General features: G+C 54.8%; 2 protein-coding genes across 5 annotated transcripts; one reads left to right on the top strand and one right to left on the bottom strand.

Annotated features, from left to right (window-relative positions):
* Window positions 1-2,099: 2,099 nt before the first annotated feature.
* CARD14 (caspase recruitment domain family member 14) lies at window positions 2,100-18,170 on the top strand. Its single transcript, XM_060135565.1, is given in 17 exon segments — window positions 2,100-2,246; window positions 3,244-3,363; window positions 3,986-4,111; window positions 4,617-4,781; window positions 5,821-5,922; window positions 6,454-6,596; window positions 6,688-6,782; window positions 8,423-8,483; window positions 8,687-8,876; window positions 10,533-10,659; window positions 10,834-11,071; window positions 12,110-12,173; window positions 12,891-13,014; window positions 13,897-14,070; window positions 16,334-16,455; window positions 17,145-17,260; window positions 17,890-18,170. Coding segments are annotated over 17 exon segments (2,295 nt in total). The 5' UTR covers window positions 2,100-2,114; the 3' UTR covers window positions 18,086-18,170.
* SGSH (N-sulfoglucosamine sulfohydrolase) lies at window positions 18,129-25,744 on the bottom strand. Of its 4 annotated transcripts, none has more exons than XM_060135568.1 (8): window positions 25,618-25,744; window positions 24,322-24,482; window positions 22,726-22,831; window positions 22,293-22,443; window positions 21,786-21,942; window positions 21,339-21,420; window positions 20,282-20,485; window positions 18,129-19,465 (listed from the first exon to the last, which is right to left on the bottom strand). In XM_060135568.1, the coding sequence occupies exons 1-8, from the start codon at window positions 25,712-25,714 to the stop codon at window positions 18,906-18,908; spliced, it is 1,518 nt and encodes a 505-aa protein (XP_059991551.1). In that variant the 5' UTR covers window positions 25,715-25,744; the 3' UTR covers window positions 18,129-18,905. The 4 variants fall into 4 exon arrangements, with proteins under 4 accessions (XP_059991551.1, XP_059991552.1, XP_059991550.1 ...); XM_060135569.1 differs by having other exon boundaries at window positions 24,373-24,482; XM_060135567.1 differs by lacking the exon at window positions 25,618-25,744 and having other exon boundaries at window positions 24,373-25,589.
* Window positions 25,745-25,783: the final 39 nt, after the last annotated feature.

The raw sequence follows: 25,783 nt of genomic DNA, 5'->3' as shown, positions 1-25,783 counted from the left end.
CAGTCCAGGATCCAGATCAGGATCAGGTATTGTACCAAAATCGCTAGTCATACTATTACTCCCTGCAGCTAGTAAGCAATCCAGGGGTCAGGGGGAGGCGTTTTGAGGCCAGCAAGCACCCCTGCTCCTTGTCGACACTCCCCTCTGGACTTAGCCTCACCGGGGATTCTTGCTCGAGCGTGTCTTTACTCTAGTGGCTGCAGAATGATAAGTCCCATCTCCAGTGCTTTCTCCAGTGACCAGTTTACCCTCGGCATCCTGGCTGTGAGAAGGAGCCTTTCCTTTTCCCCACTTATGCATCTGTTATTGGCATAGACATGTGGATTCCTATTTCCAGTGATCTAAAACATATCATTGTCCTAAGCGAGTTTGGTGCTCAAAGAGTCCTAGATTTGGCTGTGGGAGCCCCATCAATCTGCTCTGTGTCCTGGGACATGCCCCCACGTTTTCTTAGCACGGACTTTCTTTGCATCATCACAAGATATTCCAGAATCATCTCGTACCCACGCTGCCTCAGCTCCAGGGTCAGCCATCTCTCCAAGGAGCCCAGTTCCTTTTAGAGACCAAGATCCAGTGTGCTCATTGCTACTGGGGTGTCTTTGCTTCTCAGCCCTTTCAGTGGACAGCGCTAGGAAATGTGCACATAGATACAAAAGTATACATACACATACAAATATGCATAAGCACATATGCACGCAAGTATGCATATACACGTACATGCACATGTTTTAGAAATCATAAGTTCACGCCCAAACCTCTAATTCCAGTAGATGCCCCAGGGTTTCTTCTTGCTGTGCCCCACTCCACACTGTGTGCTCTTTCCTCAGTGAGAACCCTAGCTCCCACTTTAACACATTCCTCTCTTGCTCAGTCCTGTAGTACATCTGAAATAGATTCAGAATTGCTTTGCCTGTACCAGTACAATGGACTAGACTAGGATTTGTAATTCTCTCCCTGCCACCGCCCAACCCTGCCCAAGGCTGAGGGTCTGTAGTTAAATACTGTGTTCGTAAGTTATTGTGGCTGCCTTCCATCTTCTCTTTCTCTGCCTCTGCCTCACCCCCTTCTCTCTCTCCCTTCATACGGTTACGGTATTAGCTTGAAATATAATTAGGTTCATTTGTTTGGTTTACTTCCAGTTTTAGGTCTCCTCCTTCCAGACCTTAATGATTTAATTTTACTTTTTGAATCTGGAGAATATGATATGCCTAACCTAGTTATTAGCCCATAGCAGGAACTTGGTAATTGCTTATGGAAAGTTTGCTCACTAGATGTCAGAGGTAAAAAGTCCAAGCCCAAAAGTTCTTCCTTCTCCGCTTGACCCCAACCCTGGAGTGAGTGCTGAACTCCACCCTGACATCTAGACCTCCTGGGTTTGCCTTACAGGGAAACTCCCCTCTTCCCAGGGACACCACACCCGAGACGGGGAGAGGCCAGGCCCATCAGCTCGAGGTGCAAGTTTCTCTTGGACCACTACCCAGCAGGACCGAGGCCAGCAGGACCTGGCCAGGTCGTTTACAGAGCTCATAGCCCTGGACATGCAGCCCACTGGGTGGCAGGCGGCTCATACTAGCACACAGAGTTCAAGTGTGTCTGAATAGACCAGGTCCTGTATTCCCAGGCATCTCTGCTCTATTTGACTTGACTTTCCTCTTTTTTACTTACTGATTTTTATGAATCCAATTTCCCTTCATCTGACGTGTTAGCAGAATATGGAAAGGCAGAGAAGCAGGGCCATGCTGGAGGAGGCTTACTGGACATTCATTCCCGGCTGTGCTGGCTGTCAGATCCAAGAGCTGGTGGCCAGGGCTCCTTGTTCTGTCCCTGGGGACCCCAGCCCAGTGATTTAACCCCTACACCTCATCTATAAAATAAAGCTAAAATGCCTTTCCCGTCCCACAGGGACTGGAACTATTCATTAGGTAAAATCCTTTAATGGATTTTGAAATCTCCGGAGAGGGACCTCTTCGAGTATGAACAGCATCATCCTTAAGGAGAAACGTTGAGAACCACAGCTGGCTCCTAGTCTCGTGGAGAAACAGCAGTTACATTCTCCCCCTTGATCTCCATCCTGGCAGCTGTATCTGATGAAGTAAGAGCTGCAGCGAGAGAAGATGTCTTCTTCCTGTGAGCGGGAATTTCGAGAGCGGTCCCTGAAGATGATGAATGAGCTGGAGCCTGGAGATGAGGAGCTGAGCCGCCTGAAGGAGGAGAATGAGAGGCTCCGCTCCCTGACCTTCAGCCTGGTGGGTCCTGGTGCCTCCAAGGGTCAGCTTCCTGCCCTGGTCCCCACAAGATTCAGCTTCCTTCCCTGGTGGCCAGCGGGGAGTGTCCTTGACCTTGGCCTGTGGCCTCCAGACTGTGGGATTTCTGACAAGTGGTTCTATTGAGGTGTGGCTAAGACCTGGGTGAGATGAAACCTAGTGACTCATCTCCATGGCTCCTTCTCGCATCCCTCATTCCCACTCTTCCCAGCCCCCAAATGTTAGCAGAATTGATAGCTGTTGCACACATATTCGAAAGTCTTACTAAGCTGGTTTGCTGCTGCCCTGTTGTTCGGAATAGACGAGGCTGATTATAAATGATGGAATTAGCTTAAGGTTGTGGGAGCAGGGCAACGTTTCTGCCTGCAAAATATTCTGGCGCCCTGCCCACGCAGGCATGAGGGAGTGGGGAATGGTAGGATGCAGAGAAGTTAGTGATGCCAAAGCCCTGGAATTATGCAAGCCCCCTGCCTCTCCTCTCCAGTCCCTTTCAATCAATAAATATCTATTTTTTGAACTAGTCCTTCAATAGACGTTCAGGGGTGTGGGGCAGGCCGCCGCCTGGCACTGCCACGCCATGGCCTGAACTGTGCCATCACTCATAAAAGTGAGCGTGAGCGGGGAATGACCCACCCGTTGGTGTTCCACCTCCTGGAAGCTCTGCTTGTGGATTTGTTGAAGGAGCAGCCTGAAGCTGCCTAAACAGTGGAGGTGCTATGCTACCCTCAGAGGCTTTCAGCTTCCTGTACTTTGTTTCCTAGCCATGCACACTTGGAGCTGAAATGCATGTTCTCCATTTTAATTGCTGACCTTGCCTTTTTTCCTGCCTGATGTGCGGTAATAAGGCTAAATCTGCCCACACACCACCATCCTTGAAGCTTCCTGCCTCCTATCCTTGGGACGAGATGATGGGGATGCTTCCCCAGGGGCAGGCCTTTGGGGAGGTCAGGGTCCCTGGGCTGACCTCTCTTTGCACCAGGCGGAGAAGGACATTCTGGAGCAGAACCTGGATGAGGCCCTGGAGAGCAGGCAGGAGCTGGTGAACCGCATCCACTCTCTGAGGGAGCGGGCCATGGCCGCTGAGAGACAGCGAAAGCAGGTGACCCTTCTGGGCCGTGTTTAGGGGCCGGGCTGCCTGGGTGAGGAAGGAGATTCTTTAATCCACACTGAGCTTAAGATCAGCTTTGCCTAACGAATGCATGGGCCTGTTCGTTGATTCCTTTGTCAAAACTAGATTGGGCACCAACTCACAGTCAAAGACTAGAGGTCACGTCTACTTTGTGGGGTGGGGAGAAAACATGTCAGGCAAACAAGTGATTAGAACACAGAGTGATTTCAAGTGCATAGGGGCCCCAGGGTGAGAGCCAGGGATTTCTTTAGTTGCTATAAAAGGCAAGGGGAGGATGAGAGAAAGGAGACAGTGGAAGAGAATGAGGCAGGTAGAGGGAAAATATTTATGCATTTTGGGACATGGAATAAACAAAACACAAATAGACATGCAGCACCCATGCATATTTTGATGACCAAATTAAAATATAATCAACACAGCAACTCTGTAGATGCACGTGGAATCCAGCACTTAAGAAATGAGCGTGAATTCACCTTATTTCCCCTCTAGAACCGCCCCCCTCCCTCTCCTCGAGGCTCCCCCACCACCCATCCTCAGCCCCGCCCTCACAGCCGCTGACCTTCATGGGCCATGTTTGTCCCGCTCTGTTCAGTACTGGGAAGAGAAGGAGCAGACCCTGCTCCAGTTCCAGAAAACCAAGGTGGACTGCGAAATGTACAAGGAGAAGATGAACGTCCTGCAGAGCCAAGTGGTCGAGCTGCAGAAGGAGCGGGACCAGGTACCGGGGAGAGGCAAGGGGCCGGCCAGGGTGACGGGCTGAGGGGCTCCGAGAACAGTGCTGCGCCGGCGGAGTCTCGGGAGGTCGGGAGGCTCGGGAAGACCCCGCCCCTCTGGGTGTGGCCGAGGGCTGGCCGGCCGGGTCACCCGCCCTCGATGGCAGCAGGTTCCAGACTCGGGATGTCTCTCCCGATCCCTGGGAGGTTTCTTGACTCCCCTTGACTGTCATCTCCTGCCATGCCTGCTGTACAGCGTCCTCCCTCCTTTCACTTCTAACAGGGCGTGTTTGTGTGCACCCCACCTATTGGGTGTTACTAGAACTACACACATTTACGTGAGCTGTAAATGGTGGTAAGCTGCAGAATGAGCTGTGTACGGTGCGCACAGGGGAAGTCCAGGATAACCGCGGGCCAGAAACGGGGGGCTTTCTCTAGCTGGACTTCTGCGTGGTGGCGGCACAGCCTCTTTATCCTCTGGGCGTCGATCCGCTCTATCTCGGCTCGCAGGCCTACTCAGCAAGGGATGGATCCCAGATGGAGATTTCTTAGAACCTGGCACAGAAGGACGCACTCCGCAGGAAGGTGTTTGAGCTGACAGACCAGGTCTGCGAACTGCGCCAGCAGGTCCAGCGGCTACAAGTGCAGGCCGAGTCGCTGCCAGGGGTGAGCTCTGCTGCTGCTCAGGTGAGGCGGGGGGCGGGGGGGGATGCAGGGTGTGCTCGGGGTGGGACCGAGCCGGCCACACGGGCCCTGCTGGCACCACCGGATTCAGCTCCATCCACCACGCTGGCTCCCGTGAGCAGACAGTGTGGTCAGAGGTTGAAGGTACCCAGCTGGGCAGGCTGAGTCTCCTTCTGCATTTCCTTTTATGGTAATACTATGCACGTCATAGAAGGGGTAGCTTAGTGAAAGGTTCTGGAGTCTGTAATGTGTGGTGTTTGATGAAGAAAGAAGGCAGCATATGAAGCTGTGCAGGCAGCCACTTGCTCTGGTGGACGATGCCTTCCTGGGATGCTTGAAAGTCAACTATCTGACAGCTGAGTGATAGACCTGGAGGGAGCTATGTTCTCAAAGAACTAAAATTACTGTAAAACCTCTAATTATGGTCTTGCCGGCAGCTCCAGCTCCAAGGCACCCTGGTGGGTGGGCGAGACTCTTCAGAGGTGCCCAGGGACCTGGGTGAGGCACAACCAGACCCTCCCCTCCCTATGCAGGGGCCCTAGCCCTTCCTTCCTACCCACTTACCACATCAAACATGTTCAAAAAATATACATATGTATAGAAAAAAGACTGATGGACAGATAGCAAACTGCTAGCTGTTCTATTTCTGAGTGTGGGAGGACGGGTCAATTTTATTTTCTTCTCTAATCAGCCTGTTCCTCCCCACCAATATTCTTTGTGGAGTATGTTTAGATATATTATACATATAGTATGTATTATTTGTATAACCAGGAAAGAATAACAGATATTATCCAAAAGGAATAAAATGCAGTCACCAAGCTCGTTGCTGCATGTCCCCTTGGTGGCCAGTTCCCACAGTGCTGGGTGTCCCAGGCTGGGAGGAGGGGACATAAATGTTTTGCCTTGAAGCCAATGAAAGGAAACCACTCGGGAGGCTGGAGACAGGGGTTGGGACTTGGTAGAAACCCCAAGAGCAACCAAAGGACGTTTCCTGAATTAACCAGCCTATCTGGGTCTTTGGCAGCCCAAGCAGGAGGCGGGAGCCAGGGAGCCGTGTCTGAAGAGGAAGCAGCGGCTGGTGCGCATGTTTTCCCTCTGCCCGTGGGACGACAGTGACGGCAGCTCCTCTGAGGTATGCCAGTTCCTCTGCCACTGCTGGGGCCAGACCAGGTGCACCCTCATCTATCGGGACAGAAGAGTGTCTGGCACATAGTAGATGCTACAGAAATGCTTATTAAGTGAACCGAGGGGCTACACCTGGATCTACACATTTCACCTGCATCCTCCAATGCCACACTCTGCATCTTGCATGTTTACACCCTGTCAGCGTGTGACCCTCACTAGCCAGTAATTTGGCCTCTCTGGGGCTCAGTTGCTTTATATGTAAAGTGGGACAACGCTACCCACCGTGTAGAATTATCGTAAGAACTAAGCAATATAAAATATAGAAGGTAGGTAATACAGTGCCCAGCACATAGTAGGTGCTCAATTAATGTGGCCTGGCTCTTTGCTCCTCCCTCCCTTCCCTCTTGCCTCCTCTGCCCTGTTAGTGGGAGGCTGTGGTTTATCATCATTATACTCTTTACACAGTATGGTAGCAGGAGAGGTGTCCCGGGCGTCCCTGTGACAGCCCCGTGGTGACTTCTGCCCCGTCCTCCTCCAGTCTCAGCTCTGGTCTGACCTGAGCGCCACGTCCAGCCGAGAGCTGGTGGATAGCTTCCACTCCAGCAGCCCTGTGCCTCCCAGCCAGCAGTCCCTGTACAAGCGGGCCACAGAGGACTACTGGGAAGACCCCTCGTCTTTCAGGTAGAGAGGGGCTGGTAAAGGGATCGGATGACTCCAGCCCCCTGGCAGCTCACTGGGACATTGGCTTCCATCTTCTTCTTATGTTTTTCAGTGGCTGCCCCAAAACCCTGGAGGTGGACCAGGGAGGCTCCCTGGGTGCTAAGAAGGGCGATGCAGATTTGGATTACGAGATTGTAGACAGGGCAGGTGAGCATACCCCCCAACCTCTGCAGCCACCCCACCACCCCTGGGCTGGGCTGGCAGAGCCAGGCGGGGAAGTGAAGACAGGGATCTTAGGGAGGCAGATGAGACACCCCAGTTTCTGTCCAGGGGATGGGCAGAGAGAAGCGAACTTGACTACTGCCCTGCCCTGAGCCTCTGGGAAAATCCAGACTACCTGGCAGTTCAAACCAGTGTCCAGATGTGCCGTGCTTACTGGGCGTCCTTTTGTTTTCACCTGGAGGTTAAGGGAGTTGCGTTCACCTCCACATCCAGCTTGGCATAAATGTTCAGACAGCTCCAGACACACACCTCGTCTCTCTGTCCCTCCCTGCTCCGACCCATGGACACTTGGGCCTCCCAGTGATATCAGAGGGCAACAGGCTTCCATCCTTACTGTTCCTGGCCGAGGCACCTGCTAGGAACATTTCTCCTGGGTGTTGGCTCCTGAGACATTCCCATTTCTCCTGTGGCTTATTCCTCATATTTGTCACTTAACTGGTCCTCCCTCCTTCTCAAGACACAGACCCCTCACGGGCAGCCTCCTTACTTTGCCACCACTGCACATCTGCCTCCAGCCTTGGGCCTTGCACACAGTAGGTGCTTAGCACCCTCTAGATTTCATCCTACGGCCACCAAGGGGCGCGCGTACCCCACGCTGTTCTGCCTAGCGGCACCTTTAGGACAGACGGCCCCAGGCTTTCTGTGGGTCACATGACCAGAAACCTTGCCTTTTGCAAATTCATTGCCATTTTTATTTATAACGGTGATCAACTGAGAGGATCCACCCCAGGTATAACCAACCGGGATGTAAGAGCACGAACAGGAAAGAGTCATTGCTCTTTTTTTTTTTCCTTTTGTCATTATTCTGCATAATGTCCTGGTTCATAAAACTTTAGTGGAATTGACCTCAAATACATCAGGAGTGTATAATTTCACTTGGCTTTGAATGTAAACGCAAGTGGCTGTTTGCCTGTGAGCTGGGCACAGGCTGCCTGCAGCCAGCAACTCTTAGCTCTCTGTTGGCCCTCTGGTTCTTGTGAGAGGCTCAGGAGGTGAGAAGGGCAGCCTCACCTGGGCTGGGGGCAGTGTGCCATCTGCCTCACAGGACACATATAAAATACAGGCCTTGGAGAGACTCGGGACATCTAGTCCTAGGAGATTGTCAACTCAGAGGCCTGCCATGGCCAGCTGGTCAGCAGCGTGGCCTGGGGAGACAGGAGGCAGCCGATGGCCAGTGCCGGCGATGGCTGCCACACAGATATACACAGCCAGGGTTATGCCAGATTTGATTTCTCAGGTGAAGCCAGAAATCCAGATTCCAGATTCCCTATCTTGTAAAATGCTAGCAACTCATTCAAAGATTGCAAAAGGACACAATGTAGGTTAAACTCTCGCAGATGCAGCTCTCCACCAGCTACTCCTATTTTAGGGGAGGTGAATCAAGGTTCTACGCATCAAGGAAGGGAGGGGCAAGAGAAGGTTCAGCCTCAGCAAAAGACAGAACAAGTAGGGGGTGCCTGTGGTGGCGGCACTGAGGTTGCACGGGTGAGCCAAAGCTCCTTCAGAAGGGGGGTGACCTTGAGGGGTAGGCTGGCTCAAGGCCTAAGCCCGTGGCTTCCTCCTAGACCTCCCTGAGTCCGAGAACATCCTGCAGCTGTCCTCTGGGGGCCTCCACCTCGCCGCCAGGTGAGCAGAGGGCGGGGGGGGGGGGGGCCAGGGCCAGCAGGTGGCAGAGCAGAGTGAGGATTGTGTCCTCACTACCAGCCTTTCTGAGGCCAGGGAAGGAGAATTCCAGAGCGATGGGACTAGAGGGGGCAGATGGGGAGATGGCCTGGCCCGACCTCTTGCTCTAGGATGCATGAGCTCTGTCCCCTCCCTTTCTGCAACAGTGTCCCGGTGAGGCGGAGGCTAGCCCGCAAGATCCTGAGCCAGGTCACGGTGCTGGCCTTCCAGGGGGATGCGCTGCTGGAGCAGATAAGCGTTATTGGCGGGAACCTCACAGGCATCTACATTCATCGGGTCACCCCGGGCTCCGCAGCAGACGAGATGGCCTTGTGCCCCGGCACCCAGATTGTGATGGTGAGTGTGGCACCAACCCCTCGAGCCCCCAGGATCCTCTCAGGGATGGGGTCAGTGGGAGGGGCAGGTAACCCAGGAAGCCACAGATTCAACTTGACAAAGATGTATTATTGGATAGGCCCACACTCCTTCTTGGGCTGATGTAAAGCAGAGTGTCACACGTGTTTAGAGGAGAGTCCTGGTGATTCTCATCAAAACCCTGCACCCTTCTCCACCTTGACGTCCTTGAACTCTGGAGGGTGAGCCTGTGAGCTGTTGTAGTCTGGACTATGCACCAGTTGAGAAGGCTTTGGGGATGCGGCAGTCTTGACCAGGGATCTTCTGATATAGGCTACATAAGATTCTGATGTGGGGCTTTTTTTTTTTTTTTAATGATCTTATCATTACTTTGTGTGTATGTGTTAAAATACACATTATAAAATTCACCATTTTAACCATTGGGGGCATCTAAAAATTTTTTTTTACTGTAAAATATTCATTAAATTGCAAAAACCATAAATGTACAACCGAATTATTATTAAGTGAACATATGAGCAGGGAGGTGACTTTGATGTAGCCTAAAAGCAGAATTATTAAACATCAGGCCCTTTAAGAATAGCAAGAGGGCTTCCCTGGTGGCTCAGTGGTTGGGGGTCCGCCTGCCGATGCAGGGGACACAGGTTCGTGCCCCGGTCCAGGAAAATCCCACATGCCGCGGAGCGGCTGGGCCCATGCGCCATGGCCGCTGAGCCTGCGCGTCCGGAGCCTGTGCTCTGCAACGGGAGAGGCCACAGCAGTAAGAGGCCCGCGTACTGCAAAAAAAAAAAAAAAAAAAAGAATAGCAAGAAATTCTTGAAACAGGTGTCACTCATTCCTCCCAGGGTAGGGGGGCGGGTAGGGAGTGAAGGCAAGTGCTGAGAGGGAGAGGGAGGGGCTGAGCCCTCAGTCAGGACTCCCTCGGACCCCATGGCTTCTCTCTCGCTGTCTGTGTGCTGAGCTGAGTTCTCATGTGTCTCGAATGATCACACACAGAGCTCCTGATGTAAGCATCAGTCTACCCAAGATGAAAGCCCTTCGTCACACTTCTAACAGTCCTCATGAGATTCTCAGTTATCAGCTCATGCTGTGGTTAAGGCAACGGATCCCCTTTATGAGACAGTCCTGATATCCAAATGGGGCCAATTCAGTTCTAATAGCGTTAAAAACATATCTCATTTTTTTTCTCATTATAAAAATATTTACTCTCCTAAACCAAAACAACACCGGGAATAAATGAATGGCTGAGAGCCCTGTTGATTTCACAGCTGGGGAAGGGGTGGCGCGAGGGGTGCCCTGGCATCTGGTGGGTGGAGGCCAGAGATGCCACAAAACATCCTGCAGGGCCCAGGACAGCACCAAATGTCAATAGTCCCAAGCTGAGGACTCTGCTCCAGAATGCTCTAGAATGGAGCATGTTGGAAAGCAGACACTCAGTGCCCAGTGGCGATCTCAATACATGATCTGGGGCAGGAACACGTGTAACCAGGAGGCGCTGCACCAAGATGTCCCCACACAGGGCTCTGATGGGTGTGGGTGGGTGTCTGGGAAGGAGTGGGTCTCCTGCAGGGCACACACCTGCACTCAGATCACAGCTGCAGAACCTGGTCAACAGAGGTGACCCTCATGATTTGCCCTCAGGTGGATTACAAGGCAACAGAGCCCTTGAACAAGGCTGTCCTGGAGGGCATGACCCTGGATCGGGCCATCAGACTTCTTCAGAGGGTGAACGGCTTCTGCTGTCTGTCTGTGAAGGTCAACATGGAGGGTACACACTCCCCTGTCCTGTCCTATCCCCCCTCCAGAGGCCACTGATGCCAGTGCTCCCAGCCCACTGCAGAGCCAGGCCGAGCCCCAAGTCTGCAGAGGCCCCCCAGGCAGAACTGTTCTCGTGGGGGATCACAGCCCTGGACTTACCTGTCCTCATGTCCTCTCTGATCAGGTTATAAGAAGCTGGTCCAGGACCTAAAGGTCAAAGTGGCCACGTCAGGGGACTCCTTCTACATCTGGGTCAACCTTGCCCTGGAGAGGCGGGCAGAGGGAGAGCTACAGGTGCACTGCAACGACATCCTGCACGTCACAGACACCCTGTTCCAGGGTGGCAGCTGCTGGCATGCCCACCGTGTTGGCCCCTACAGCACCAAGGGCACTGAACAGGGCACCATCCCCAACTATGCACAGTGAGCAGCTGTTGTGGGCTCCCATACCCCAGAGAGGGCCTGGGGAGCTCCCCGAGGGGAGACATTGCCTGGCCTCACTTAGTGAGGAGGCCCCCTCCTTTTCAGGAGAAACAGCCTTCCTGAGGCTCCCTCTACTGCCCAGGGATACAGGGTGGGGCACCTCAAAGAAGTGGAATCCCCATCGTGCTACCCACCAAGTTCACTGCTTGGATGGGATTTCTCTGTGAAACGGGATGGACGTCAGTCCTAGAGCATTCTAGAGTATTTGGGACCAGTTCCTCATCCTCAGCACTATTGACATTTGGGGCTGGCCCACTGTTTGTCGTGGGGGACCCTCCTGGGCACTGTAGGATGTTGAGCAGCGTCTTGGCCTCCACCCGCTGGATGCCAGTAGTGCCCCTGCCCCCCTGGTTGTGACCACCAAAAATCTCCAGACATTGCCAGTGCACCCTGAGGATAGGTGACTCATCATGCTGGTGTGTCCAGAACTGCCTTGGTTTTAGCACAGAAAGTCCCATGTCCTGGGGAACCTCTGAGTCCTGGGCCAAATGGGACAGCTGGTCACCCTCCCTGGGAGCAACAGCACCCCTGCTCAGAACCATGTTCTAGATCAACCATAGGGCACAAAGCATGGTGTCTCATCCGGCTCCTCTCAAGCCTTATGGCAAATTCTGTCACCTGGAGATCAGACCCAGCAGGTGCAGGGAGAGGCCTGAGACTCTGCATTTCCAACCCCCTCTCTGGGTGATGCCAGGTTGAAGTCCTCGGGCCACACTGGGAGTAGCAAGGTTCTGGAGCGGTGGCCTCGACCCCACTCACACTGTGTCTCCCGGATCCCGCCTTGGGACAATTCAGTTAGCATCTCCAGGGGTGGGCTGAGGCTCTGCAGGTTTTTAAAACCCCAGGGGACTATCATGGTTGCTGGGGTGGAGAACCGCAGTGGGGGCAGTGCGGGTCTCCCAGAGCACTGGGCAGGGGGCCCACCTCTCCTGTCCAGCCCTCCCTGCAGCTGGGCCGGGGCCTTCTTCCTCTGTGCAGGGCTCAGCAGCTGCTCATCGCCCTCATCCAGGACATGGCTCATCAGAGCACCATGGCCCACAAGGTGAGGACCAGTCAGCCCAGGTCCTAGATGCAGGGTCCCGTTCGGGTGGGCCCTGCCTCTCTCCCCCAGCTCACATCATCTGGAGGGAGGGGCCCAATCAACCCCTCCTTCCACCCAGAGGGTCCCAGCCCCACCTGGCATGGGCTGGAAGACAGGTGGGTACTGGCTGAGGGTCCCAGGTGGAAAGTGTAGGCTGCTAACCTGAGGGAGGTGACATGGCGTGTTTCTCCCCTGGGCCCTCCAAACCTTCACCTGGGTCTGCGTGCCACCCAACCTGCAAGCTCCTCTACTGTGTGCAGATACGTCATGTATGCTCTCTCCATCTTGCTCCCTCCATCACCCCATTTGCCTACCATCTGGCCCCCATCCTTATTCCCCACTGAGACCAGGCACTGTTGGGTTCTCCCGACATAGAGCACTCAGCGGTCCCTGAGCAAGGCGCTAGGGCAGCCCCCTGGATCATGGCAGGGCCAGGCCGGGGGTTCCCTACTCTTCCCTCTTGCTTCCCACGGATGCCCTGCTCGGGAAGGGGGCTGGGGGGCTCAGCCTGAGGACCCTCTCCTGCCACCCTCTGTCACCTACCCCCTGGCATGGGGCCTGGGCCTGCTGGCTGTTCAGCAGGCACAGCCTGGGAGTCCAGGGACCACCCTGGATTTGCCGGCGGGGGGCTGGTGCCAGCCCCCCAGCCCCGTGGGATGTCCCTTCTGCCTCGTCCAGCAGCCTTCTGGGGGAGCCCAGAAGCTGGTCCACATCGTCGGTATGGACAGAACCAAGGCCAGCCCTCTGTGGTCATCCTTTGATGGGGGCCAGTTGGACCCAAGCCAGGTAGAAGGTGAGGCAGGTGGAGCTGGTGGAGGGTCTTTGGAGGCTGCTGTGGTTGGTGAGCTGGGTCAGGGTGATGCCACTCATCTAGGCCAGAATCTGTCTTTAAGAACCATAACTGACGTCTACCTGCCCTTCTGGAGAGCAGCTGAGCTACACACCTTTAATGTCCTTTAACTGACACTCCTACTTCTGTAACCTGCCGCAATAAGACTGTCCGAAGCCACTGGTACAGTCATCTGGACAGCAGTCCTTTTAGAATATTAAAGTCTGAACACTCTCCAAATGCCCAACACTACACAAACCAGTGGACCCTCAGACAACTGCTGAGTGACTGCTGTGGGCATGAGGCCGTGACAGAGGCCGGCACAGCACAGACCCCTGAGCAGGTAAAACTGTGCAACGAAATAAGCAGAAGTGAACTTGGAGAAAGGTAAATCGTTTTGAGTTTATTTTCTTCTTGAAAAGTGTTTTGAGTGCCTAATATAACCTAAATGACCAGGAGAGGAGATCAGGGACCAGAGAGGGAGGGAAGGACTGGGATCACGTGTCCCTTGAGGCTGAGGGAGAAGACACAGGAAGCTTCCAGATTGTTTGCAAGGATGAACATGGTTTCTCTATCCTCCTTGTGAGCCAAACAAGGAAAAGGTTTTAAACTGCAGCCTATGAAGCTGATCCTAGAGAAGCACAGGGAATCTAATCAACATGTACAAAGCAATCAGCCGGGGCAGGTGTGGAGGGCGTGGTGCGTTGTGTGTTGTGTGCGAGCCCAGCGTGCCCTGTGTTACTTACTGCAGGTGCCAGGGCTGCAGTGGCGAGCCAAACAGACACAGGCCTTCCTGGGGGTGGGGGGCTGCTGCAGCCTGGCGCCGGGCCCGCTCATGGCTCCCTCCTCCCACAGACCCCTCCACTGTGTGCTTCTGGGCCGAAAGCTACTTCACCCTGGTGCCCTACACCCTGGTGCACAGCCACAGGCCCAGCCGGCCCCGGCCAGTGCTCTTCGTGCCCAGGGTGGTCGGGAAGATCCTGATGGAGAAGCTGTGCCTCTTCCAAGGGTATAAGAAGTGCCCAGCAGGTACGCTGTCTCCTGGGAGTCCCACCTGACTGTCAGGTGGCAAGGAGAAGTATCTGCTTTCAGGAGGGCGGCAGGACCAAAGGAGTGTCCTGGGGCTGCCGAAACAAAGGACCACAAACTGGCGGGGCGGGGGCCTTAAAACAGCAGAGATGTGTACTCTCACAGTTCTGAAGGCCAGAAGTCTGAAGTCAGGATGTCTTTGCAGGCTGCACTTCCTCCAAAGGCTCCAGGGGGAGTCCTTCCTGCCTTTTCCTGCTCTGGTGGCTGCTGGTGGCTTGTGACTGCATTACTCCCATCTCTGCCTCCTTGTCTGCGTGTCCCTCTGTCTTCATGTTACTTTCTTACAAGGAGGCAGTCATGGGATTTAAGGCCACCCTACTCCAGTGCGACCTCATCTTTACTAACCACATCTGCAAAGACCTTATTTCCAAATAAGGTCATGTTCTGACGTTTCAGATGAACATGGATTTGGGGGGTATGTTATTCCACCCAGTGCAGCTCTGCTGGCAGATAGGTTTGTACTTAACCGGAGTTAAACAACCAAAGGGCTCCATCCACCTGCCCAAAGCCACTCAGTGTAGGGCCATGGAGATGAACTGGCCAGTGGGAATCTTGGGTCCCATTGGCCCTGCTCAGCAGGAAAGGTGGCTCAGCTGGTTGGAGAGTGGAGAGCAGGAGTTAGCTCCTTGGCTTTCTTCCATCCACCCATCACTGGTTGGTGGTTGCCTCAGAGAGTTAGGCTACAAGCTGAGAGTGAATAGGGCCCTGTCCTTCTCCCCTGGAGTTCACAGAGGGGACAGAGAGAAGCAAGTGTGGCCCACGCAGTTCCTCCAGTGAGCACCTGCTATGTGCTAGGCTCTGTGCAGCGGGCTAGAGATAGAGAGTCCAAGAGGCCCTCAGGGTCTATTCTGCTCCTCTGGAGACAGACACCTAAAGACGTGGCAGACTGACCCATCTTAGCTCCACAAGTGATCCAGAGAGGGATTCTTTGGAGGGGGTGGGAGTGGGGCTGCAGTCTGACGGCAAGACAGGACAGGAGTTTGCGAGCAGAACCAGGAAGTCCAGGCTGAGGGAGCAGAGTGTACAAAGGCACTGAGGCACAGACAGCACCATGGGGAGGCAGCGGGTGCCCAGACGTGCCGTGTTACGTGGTAGGCAAGGGGACATGATCAGGCCCGATCTTTGAATCAGGCCTGTTTTCAAGTGGAATAGAAGACGGACTGGAGAAGGGCTTGGCTAGGGGCTGGGCCAGAGGTGGTACAGCAAAGCCACAGTGGGGAGAAGAGGGCAGCCCCAAGAGCTGTCTGCCAGCTGTCTGCAGGATCTGGTGATGCTTTGGAGGGTGGAGGCTAGCAGGAGGGCACGTGCAGTTCTCACTTGGGAGACTGGGTGCTATTCAGGAAGAAGGGAAAAGTCAGGGTGTGTTTTTTTCTTTTTTTTTTTTTTTTTTTTTTTTTGCGGTACGCGGGCCTCTCACTGCTGTGGCCTCTCCCGCTGCGGAGCACGGGCTCCAGACGCGCAGGCTCAGCGGCCATGGCTCACGGGCCCAGCCACTCCGCGGCATGTGGGATCCTCCCGGACCGGGGCACGAACCCGCGTCCCCTGCATCGGCAGGCGGACTCTCAACCACTGCGCCACCAGGGAAGCCCCAGGGTGTGTTTTAACATGTTTATACAGGGCAGAAGTTCTCAGCCTGGGCACGACATTTAGGGCTGGATCATCCTCTGTTGTGGGCTCTCCTGTGCATCACAGCTAAGCAACATACCTGGACCTCAACCCATTGGATGCCAGGAGCATACCCCCTTCCCAGCAGTTGTGACAGTCAGAAATGTCTCCAGACATTGCCAAGTGCACCTTGGGGGTAAAATTGCTCCTGGTTGAGAACCACGGATTTAAGGGATTTCTGGATGTAAGAAGTTGCATATGTAAGTTCGGAGCTTGGGAAGTGATGGGAGAAGGGTTTATCTACATTTGTCCGTCTTTCCTTCTTTCCCTCCACTCTTCCCTCCACCCAACCTTCCATCCATCCACCCACATCCTGGCACTGGCTAGGCACCTGCTGTGTCCAATGGTTTCGGGTGAATGTACAGGGCATGGACTCTTCCAAGCAGGAAGAGCAGGGTCAGGTTTATAAAGAGGACACCCTAGGAAGAACTTGCCCCAGAGCTGGTGGGGGTCCGTGGGGGCAGACCCATGGGTGTTCAGCATGGGCTCCTGGGAGAGCGGCTGGGTGGGTGACATCCCCATCAACTGTCACCTTCAGCATACCTGAGCCAGGAGAAGTATGATGCCTCCAGCCAGAGAGGGAACATCATCCAGGAGAGGGAGGCACCTGGTGGTCGCTACTGTGTCACCTGCAGAGCAGTCGAGTCCCTCATGGGAAAGGTAAGGGGTGGGGTAGGGGCTGTGAGGAACTCCATCTTCAGATAACGGCAGTGGGAAAAGGAAAGGCCAACCTCCAGGGCCCCTGGACACCCCAGGTTGGTGCTCATCTTGTCTCTGGCTCCATCATGGAAAGACCAAACCCCGTTTCTGCCATTTGGTGTCCACATGACCTCAGGCGGGACTTTTAACTTCCCTGAGTCTGTTTCCTCAACGCAGATGTTTAATAAACATTTGCTAAATTAGTAAAGTGGAGATAACACTCCATGTTTTAAGACTCAAACAAATATATGAAAAGAAGCTTACTGTGAACTATAAAGTTTTGTGTTGATACAAAGCAGCCAGGAACAGCTGTGAGTCAGAGGCCCAATGGCCCCCCATCCTTCACAACCCCAGAGGTTGATGGAGCCATCCAACTCCTAGGATTTGAGCTCTACGCAGTCTCCCTCAATCCCGATGGCCTCTGATTTCTAGATTTCCCAGGCAAAAAATCAAACGGATGGAAACTTTCAAAACTGTACAGCCAGCACGCTCATATACAAAAGGGCATCCCTGAATTCTTCTCCCCACCTCCTTTACAAACTTCAGTCTTGCCTGTACCCTTCTCTCCCTTCTCTCAGCGTCACTCCTGGGTGTGGGCTCCGCTCGCTTCCTCTAAGGCTGAGGCTCACTTCCCTCCCCTCTCCCCCCAGAACACCCACGCCCTCCTGGATGTCCAGCTGGACAGTGTCCGCGTCCTGCACAAGATGGAGATCTTCCCCATCATTATCCACATCTCCATCAATGAGAAGGTGGCAAAGAAATTCAAGTAGGTGTACACCTGGGGGCTGGTGGTGAGGTTTGAATGGGCACCAGAACTCCCCATAAGGCCCATGGCGACCACATCCAGAGCCCGTGATGGGGTTTCCAGGATCTCACCTCGTGCCAGCCTTGGAAGTGTCACAGGGCAGTTCCCCTAAAACATCCAGGATAGAGGTCCTGCAGCCCACCCCCGGGGAGCAGCCCAGAGGACAGTAAGGTGAGACCCTAGAACCTGACTGACCTCGGCTGAGGCCACATGTTTCCTGGGGTAGAGTTAACAGTCCATCTGTGTTAGGTAAGGACAGAGACTGAAAAACACTACTTGGTCCATGGCTGGGACAAGCCCAGATATCCTGCTGCCCCCTTTATAATTTGAGAACCGAAGTTATAAACTAGATCTGCCACCCCACCCCACCACCTCCGTTAGTGCAATGTCATCTAGGGCCCCAGTCACATCTGCTTCACAAGGCACTGGGTCCCCTCGAAGCAGGCCATCTGTGTCTAGGGGCATCTGTTGCATCATCGGTCCATCCAGGTCCCTAGAATTCCAAGCCGGCGGCTGATTTCTGGGGCTCCGTGCTGGGAGGCTAGTGCAAGGCTCTCCCTGAGCCACCCTCCCACCTCCGGCTCTGGCAGGAAGGCTCTGCAGCAGCTCGGCACCGCAGAGAACCAGCTCCTGGAGGCTGCCAGGCAAGAGGAGGGTGAGCTGGATGAAGTGCCCTGTCTGTACAGCAGCCTGGCCCCCGACAGCTGGAGCGACCTGCATGCCCTGCTCGGCTGTGTCCGCCTGGCCATTGCAGATGAGCAGAAGAAGGTTGTGTGGACAGAGTAGAGGCCTTGCTGATGGCCCCTGTGTCATAAACAAATTCAGAAAATGAACTTGGTATATTTTACTAAAATAAAAAGCTTTTACAACGCTCTGGCCTGTGGCTTCCCCACCATGTCCTCCAGGATGGAGTTGATGAGGGTGGGAAGGGTGATGGGAGCCCATCCACTTGAAGGAGAATGCCCCCTTTCTGGGTTTTCCAGGCAGGCGGAGGCAGGGCAGGTCTGGAGCATTCCATGAGTACTGTCTGTGCTACAGACTTGTGTTCACCCAAACAGAATTCACCCAACCAGAGGATGGGGCGGTTTCAGGCCTTGAGCGGAGACATCTTCATCCTTGGACACTCTCAAAAAGAAGGGCAAGCTCTGCCCATACAGACCCCAGGATGAAACTCGTCACTTAGGGAGCCTGCCAAGAATCAGTGGTCTCATGGAAACCCAGCCCGGGGCTCAGGAGCCTGACTGTGAACAAAGTGAAGGAAGAAGACAAGCCCAAGTTTCCTTCAAAGGCTCCCTCCAGACCAGGACTGACAAACAGACACTGTCCCCTCATTGAGTGCAGTTTGCACTCACCCACCACCCTCGTGGCACACAGAATCCCACCTCCTCTCAGGTGAAGGGCACAAGAACGTCTGTGGGTTCCAGAGAACCAAGAGGGACTGAAGCCCCATGTCCCAGACCCTTCTTCCTGCTGTTCCCCAGACCACCTTCACCTTGTCACAGGTTGGGGACCCTGCACCATCCTGGGGACCCCCCAGGGAATTCCTGTGCCAGGACACAGCTCAGACATAGGACAGCGGTCCCCCACTGTGGGGGTGGGGAGGGCCTCACAGTTCGTTGTGCAGTGGCCTGCACTGGGGAGAGAGCTTCTCCTCTAGCACCCCACTGGGAGCACATACCCAGGGGTCGTGGGTCTCCCACTGCCACTTAACCAGTTGGGTCTGAAGCAGTTCCAGAACCTGGGCATAGCGGGGGTCAGTGGCCAGGTTCTGGGTCTCGTGGGGGTCCTGGCTCCTGTCAAAGAGCTCCCAGCGTTCCCGGTAGTAGTAGTGATGCAGGTCCTTGTACCAGCCCGTGGGCCGGCCGGCTGTGGTGCGATTCAGGAGGTCCTGGAAGGTTGGCGAGACGTAGAAGTCCTGGTCAATGGGAAAGGGCATCTTGAAGTGGAGGTTGTGCACAAGGTGGAAGTTCTGGTGGTGCACGGAGCGCATGGGGTAGGACATGGTGACTTCATGGTGGCTCTGGCTGCCAAAAACCGTGGTCCAAAGAGGCTCTGCCTCCAGCGCCGGGAGGAGGGACCGCCCAGTGAGCTGGACAGTCTTTGAGCCAAAGATGGCATAGCTGGGGTAGGGGATAGAGAACCAATCCAAGATGGTGGGCGTAAGATCTGGAAAGGAGATGACATCTCAGTAGGGCGGGCCCTCCAGGGCACCAGACCCACCCCCGTGGAAGGGCTGAATCCAGGCCACTCTGGAAGCTGGTGGGCCACCCTGCACATCAAATCACCAACAGGAAAAAGCTACTACAGGCCAACCCGTCACTGCTGCGTCACCCTCTGGGCCGTCATGCTTTCAATGCCATGACAAGAGCCCCCAACTTGGTGATACCCAGGATCCTTCTAAAATCCTTCAGACTAGCGAGGAAGCCCCCACACAGGGGCCTATTCCTGTTCTGTGCTGTGGCCAGAACGCTTCCTGACCTTGGGGCCAAAGGGAGATGTGAGCCCTGAGCCCACAGGGGCCCAAGCATGCTGCTGCCCTGACCCCTCAACGTGGGGTCAAGGGGCATCAATTATCACCTGGGAATTTGTCACAAATGCAAATTTTGGGGCATCACCCCAGACCTACTGAATCAGACAGTCTGGGGTGGGATATCTGGATACTAGCAAGTGCGCCAGGTGATCGATGCTCACCAGTGGGCCAGTGGAAAAATGACTGGCTTGAAGCCAGTGAGACCCAAACTGGAATCCAAGCTAGCTTGGTGCTTACAAGCTGTGTGACCTTGGGCTCCTAACTTCATGTCTCTGAGCCTCATTTCTATATCTGTAGAATGGGGCTGACCATCCCTTCCTCACTGAGGTGATGTGGCAACCGCATAAGTAGTGGGTGAGGAGCTACGTCTGGTCGTGGTGGTCCCACTAACTGTCCTCTTCCTCCTCCGTTCCCCCTCCTCGACCCCTGCTGCATGGAATGCAGAGTCATACCTAGGAGGCTCACGTAGGCCTCGCTGACCTGGCCCCAGCGTTTTGGGTGCTCTGGGGATGACACCAGCATGGGCTCAGCAGTGCCCGGCCAGTAGAGGTTGGTCCTGCCGCTGGGGAAGGGGATACCATTGTCGGATGTGAAGATCACCAGGGTGTCATTCAGGACACCCGCCCCACGCAGCTCCTGGAGCACGAGTCCAATCCCTGCAGGGTGTGGAGGGGATAGCAGAGCTCAGCCGCAGGCAGATGCGCAGCTGTGGGAATGCGTGTGCACTAAAGCATTTCTTCATCCGGCTGCTGAACCCTGCACCATCTTTTCCTTCAATCACCCCGGCCCTCCTTGCCACCAGCCAGGCCTCCCGCCCAGCACTCTGCCCAGGGCCCTGTCCTGGAGCAGTACTTGCATGGCCTCCACCTGAGTGCACCCCTCCAGGACACTGGCCAACCTTGGCAGTTCCGTGTCACCCCTATGCAGCTGCTACCTGCCATACAGTGGTTTCTGTGTTTCCTGGAATCTCCCCGTGGAGGTAATAAGGATGGTCTTGGGTGGGGCCAGAAGATAGGATTCTCTCTACACCCACCCCCTTCCCAAGTCCCCATGAACTAATGGTACCAACAGGGAAACGATAAAGGCACCAACCTCCCAGACTGGGTTGAATGGTGGTTCCCCTAAAAGATATATCCACACAGAACCTGTGAATGTAACGTTATTTGGAAAGAGGGTCTTTGCAGATACAATTAAGTCAAGGATCTTGAGATGAGATCATCCTGACATACCTAGGTGGTCCTTAAATCGAATGACAAGTGTCTTTAAACGAAGAGGAGGGCCACAGACTAAAGAGAAAACACAGGGAAGGAGCTCATGTGACAACAGAGGCAGAGACTGGAGTAATGCTGCACAAGCCAAGGAATACTTGCGGCCACCATGAGCTGGAAGAGGCAGGAAGGACTCTCCCCCAGAGGGGACAGGGCCCTGCGGCACTGTGATTTCTGGCTCTGGCTCAAGATGGAGGCCCAAGCTGTGCCCTATCCCACCACCTGGGCTCCTTGAACCCACCTTGGTCCATGCGGCTGATGGTGGTATACTGCGCGGCCAAGTCAGCTCGGGCAGCCGGTGTATCAGGGACGAAGTAAGGCACCTGGGATGGGGCAGGTGGGTGGCACGTCAAGGTTAGAACAGATAGGTTGGGTGGAGGGGGCAAAGTGGCCAGCGCTTGAATTAGGGTGGGAGATACAGGTGCCAGCCTTCCTCCCAGGGCCCAAAATCATCTCTCTTCCTGAATGGATTATCCCAGAACACCCACGCTTCTGGGTACATCATTCCATGTCTTTACGCTTCTCTCTGCCACCCCACAGATGGGGCCCTGGCTCCAGTGAGTCAGTGGGTTTCTTCTTACACACCTGGGGCCAGGGCTGCCAACCCACGAGAGGGGCACAGGTCCCCATATTTACAGGGTGGAGGACGAAGGGTAGTTCTCAGAAACGTGGTGAGGGGTCCTCCTACCTGCACATCCTTCGGGTTGTAGGTCTGCGGGGTCCAGTCTGGGATCTGCCCCATGCCACTCTCTCCATTGCCAAACTTCTCACAGAAGGCCCCGTACTGTGGCTGGGAGTGCCCGCAGCGGTGGGGGTCGTGGAAGGCGACATAGAGGAAGAAAGGCCTGCAGATGGAAGGACGGGCTTGAGCGTTGAGGTCAAGGTCAGATGGCTGACCCACCACCTGGCTTCTACCCTGGGGAGCCTCATCCTTTGGGAAGGAACACCCCTCAGCTTTGCCTACTCCCCTACAACTGAGAGCCTCCCCGTGATCCACACTGCCTCAGTGTCCCCATGTCCCCTCTTCTTCTGACCAGATCAACTTGAGCATCTGGAACCTTCTCCTCCACCCACACCCCAGCTGTCTGGAGACTCCAAGAATCCCAACCAAAGACTCTGGGATCTGCATCCAGTATTAACTGTCCAGAGGTCTGGCTGTGTGAGGGCAGTTAAGGGGGAAGGACCCTCCTCACACCTGTTGTCCCGAGCCTGCAGGAATTTCCGGACCAGCAGTTTCATTCTAGTGATGTTCCGCCCCACCTGGAGGACAGAGCCATTCTCCTCCGTGTACGCAAAATCAAACGGGTACACCGTCTCCGGCCCCACGTGCTTCTTCCCAATGATGCCTGGAGTCGGGGAGATAGGCCTGTCCAGAGCCCTTTCGGTCTCCCACTCCCCTCTGCCCCCTTCTCCACTCCCCAGGCCCTGTGTCTTGTTGTGGCCTCCAGGAGGCAGCCGGGCCCTTGTTCTCGTGTGCCCATGGCCCAGCCAGAAGGCCCAGATTCCTTGGGGTCAAGTGCTCAGAGCAGGCAACACAGGGCCCATGGTGGCTCGGGACAAGGCCTTGCCCCTCTGGGGCAGGGAGGTAAGTTGCTGTCCTGCCCCTGTGGCTACACGAAGCCCCTCACCTGTGACAACACCAGCTTGGCCCAACAGCAAAGGCAGGCTCTGCACCCGGTCGAAGGAGTTGAAGTGGTGGACATCCTGGTGCAGGCCATACATTCCGTTCTGATGCTGCCAGCAGAGATGCTGTGAGGCCGGGCGCCTCCTGGCAGCCAGGGTCCTGTCCCCCACCCCACCCCCAACGCTTCTGCTCTCCCAGGCTCACCAGCCTGGCCCTTTGTAGGCCCCTGATTTAGAGTTCTCATAGAGGTTTTCTCCATCTCTCACTCCCCGCCCAACAGGCCCACAGGTCCCTACCATGGGACGACAGCAGGAAATACAATAGACTGGGAGAATGTACACTAAAATTAGGGGTGGCTTTTATTTTCTTCTTTTTGTGTACCTGTACTTCTCAATTTTTCTATCAAGAGCACACATCGTAGAGTGAAAACCACACCAACAGGCCTCTTTTTATTAGCTGACGTTTTTAGAGTGTAAAAAAAATTGTTGTACGTGTTGCAAACTCAAACAGGCTAGAGAGATGTAAGAAGGAAAATCCCTGTCCTTATTCCTGTGGCTCACTGCCCAGAGGTGAGCGTAGCCTACAGCTGCCTGATTAACCTTACAGGAAGCTTCTGTGTACAGGCCACAGTCTGCTCTTTATGTAGGCCTCCTACTCACAGCCTCAGGCTCTCAGAAAGGGACAGCGCATCCCCCGCATAAAATAACGCTGTGAGATAATACATCAGGAGTAAGCGCCCATGTACACCCAGGTTCACAGCAGCATTATTCCAACAACCAAAGGTGGGAGAAACCCAAGTGTCCACTAATAGAGAAATAGATAAACAAAATACGCTCTATCTACACAATGGAACATTATTCAGTCTTGAGTAGTGAGGTACTGACGTACTCGGGTGAAGCTTGGGGACATTATGCTCAGTGAAACCAGCCAGCCGCAAAAAAGCAAACACTATATGATTCCACTTATGTGATGTACCCAGAGTAACCAAATTCACGGAGACAGAAAGTTGAATGGTGGTTGCCAGGGGCTGGCGGAGCAGTGGGAACAGGGAGCTAGTGTTTAATGGGGACAGAGTTTCAGTTTGGGGTGATAAAAAAGTCCTGGAGATGGATGGTGGCGATGGTTGCACAACAATGTGAATGTACTTAATGCCACTGAACTGCAGCCTTAAAATAGTTAAAATGGTAAATCTTTCATTACATATACCTTAGCACAATAGAGTAAGTGCCTTAAATTGCAGCTTTTATTGTCACAAAAGCTCCTGGGACAATATCATGAAAAGAGTTAACACTGGGCTGGGCAAGTACCTGCCAGGCACCTTGCTGTGAGCTTTACATATAGAGAGTTAACTTGGCCAATCCTATAGTAATCCCAGGAGTGAGGTATTACTAACACCCCATCTTTCAGGTGAGGAAATTGAGGCACACAGAGATAAGTGATTTGCTCACAGTCACACAGTGGTGGAGCAGGGCTGCACTTGGACCATTTGGCTGGGGGTGGGGGAAGGAAGGTGGGCACATCCCCAGGGAGACCAGGGAGGGGTTCCCAGCAGCAGAAGCCTTGGGGGCTCTCCCTCCTCCTGAACCCCTGCTGCCCTCACCTGGGGCAGGCCAGTGAGGAGGCTGGCCCGGCTGGGAGAGCAGCTGCTCACGGAGGTGAAGGCATTGCGGAAGACAAGGCTCCGGCGGGCCAAGGCATCCAGGTGAGGGGTGGTGATGGCACTGTTGTTGTAGGCACCACTCTCAAAGCCTCCGTCATCCGCTGAGGAAGGAGGGAGACATAGAGGACCTGATGGCCTGGGCTCAGAAAGAGCAGCATGTGCGAGTGAGAGAGACCTGGGTCCTGCTGCAGTGGCCTGGCAGTGATGCCCAGGCCGGTATGATACCTCTGTAGACTTGATATCAGGCAGGTGTGATTTCCAAGTGGGAATGACCCAAGTGGGCATGATATTCAGCAGGCTTGTTACTTGAGTGGGAATGCCACCAGGCATATATGAAAACTGGGTGAACATGTTAGTAGGCAGGCATAAAACTGAGGGGAGCACGAGATCCAAGCAGGCATGATTCGGCAGTCCTGGGCTCTGCAGACGTGCCTGAGGACGTGGATCCACGTGCTGGTTCTCCGCCAATGCCCCTGAGATAGGGAGAGTTGAAGGGAGCTGCTCTGTAGGGTGCTGTTTAAGTTACAATTAGCTGAAGAACCTGCCCCAGACCACAAAGTTAATCAGAAACAGTGGCCCTGGCAGACAGCCAGACCTCAAAAGAGGAAGGAATCAGGTTGCCTTGTGATAGCTGGGCTCGGGTTACCCAAGCAGAAAGTCTCGTGAACAACAGGGCACTAGAGGAACTTGGGGTTTCACGGAGGCGGGGAGGGCCAGGGGAGAAGGCGGGTGGGTGAGTGGGGGCTGCTCCCTTCAGCCAGGAGAAAGAGAGTTGAGCCACAATGCTCTGGGGTCTGAAAAGGGAAGGGAAACGGGGTTATCACTGCTGGGGAGAAGATGAGAGATCCAGGGCACCCTGCTGGTCTCTGAGGACTTGGGCACCAGCCCCTCTTCTGGCATCCCCTCTGCGATCTGTGGAAAGCCGCCCAACGCCCTGAGGTGGGTGGGGACCCCAGGCTTAGCCCTGGCTGCTCTGGTCACGGTTCGGGCTACAGGGTCAGAACCGGGGGCAGGAATGGGGTGTGAATGCTGGGGCCGAACCCTCCAGACCCTGCAGTGGGCAGGGCCGCCTCTGCTTGCCTCTCCAAGAAGCCGACCACGAAGAGTCTGGGGCCAGCAAAAAGAGGAGTCGGGGAATGAACGGCAATGGGGTCTGCAGGGCACGGAGGGTTAGCGCTGGCCTCTTCCGGCGGCCGTGGAGGGCGGTGCCCGGGGTGCCGGCGGGTCGGAACTTACCGAGGATCAGCAGCACGTTTCGGGGGCGCGCCCGGTGCACACAACAGAGACCCGCTACGAGGAGCAACACCCAGCAGGCCGGCCCGGAGCAGCGCATAGCGGCGGTTCCAGCCGGGCGCCGCCCCGCGGTCACGTGAGCACCAGCCCTCCCGCCCCAACCCTCGGT

This window comes from Lagenorhynchus albirostris, chromosome 20 (assembly GCF_949774975.1).
Source record: "Lagenorhynchus albirostris chromosome 20, mLagAlb1.1, whole genome shotgun sequence".
In the NCBI taxonomy this organism is placed as follows: domain Eukaryota; kingdom Metazoa; phylum Chordata; class Mammalia; order Artiodactyla; family Delphinidae; genus Lagenorhynchus; species Lagenorhynchus albirostris.
The sequence above is the reverse complement of the archived record's forward strand: the minus strand, read 5'-3'. Positions and strand labels throughout refer to the sequence as shown.

Coding starts and splice junctions, on each gene's coding strand:
- SGSH (XM_060135566.1), bottom strand. CDS start 24,732: ATGTTCACCCAGTTTTCATATATGCCTGGTGGCATTCCCACTCAAGTA. Junction 21,421..21,785: donor ACAACCCGAAGGATGTGCAG/GTAGGAGGACCC, acceptor GCCCCATCCCAG/GTGCCTTACTTCGTCCCTGA. Junction 20,486..21,338: donor CATCAGCCGCATGGACCAAG/GTGGGTTCAAGG, acceptor CACACCCTGCAG/GGATTGGACTCGTGCTCCAG.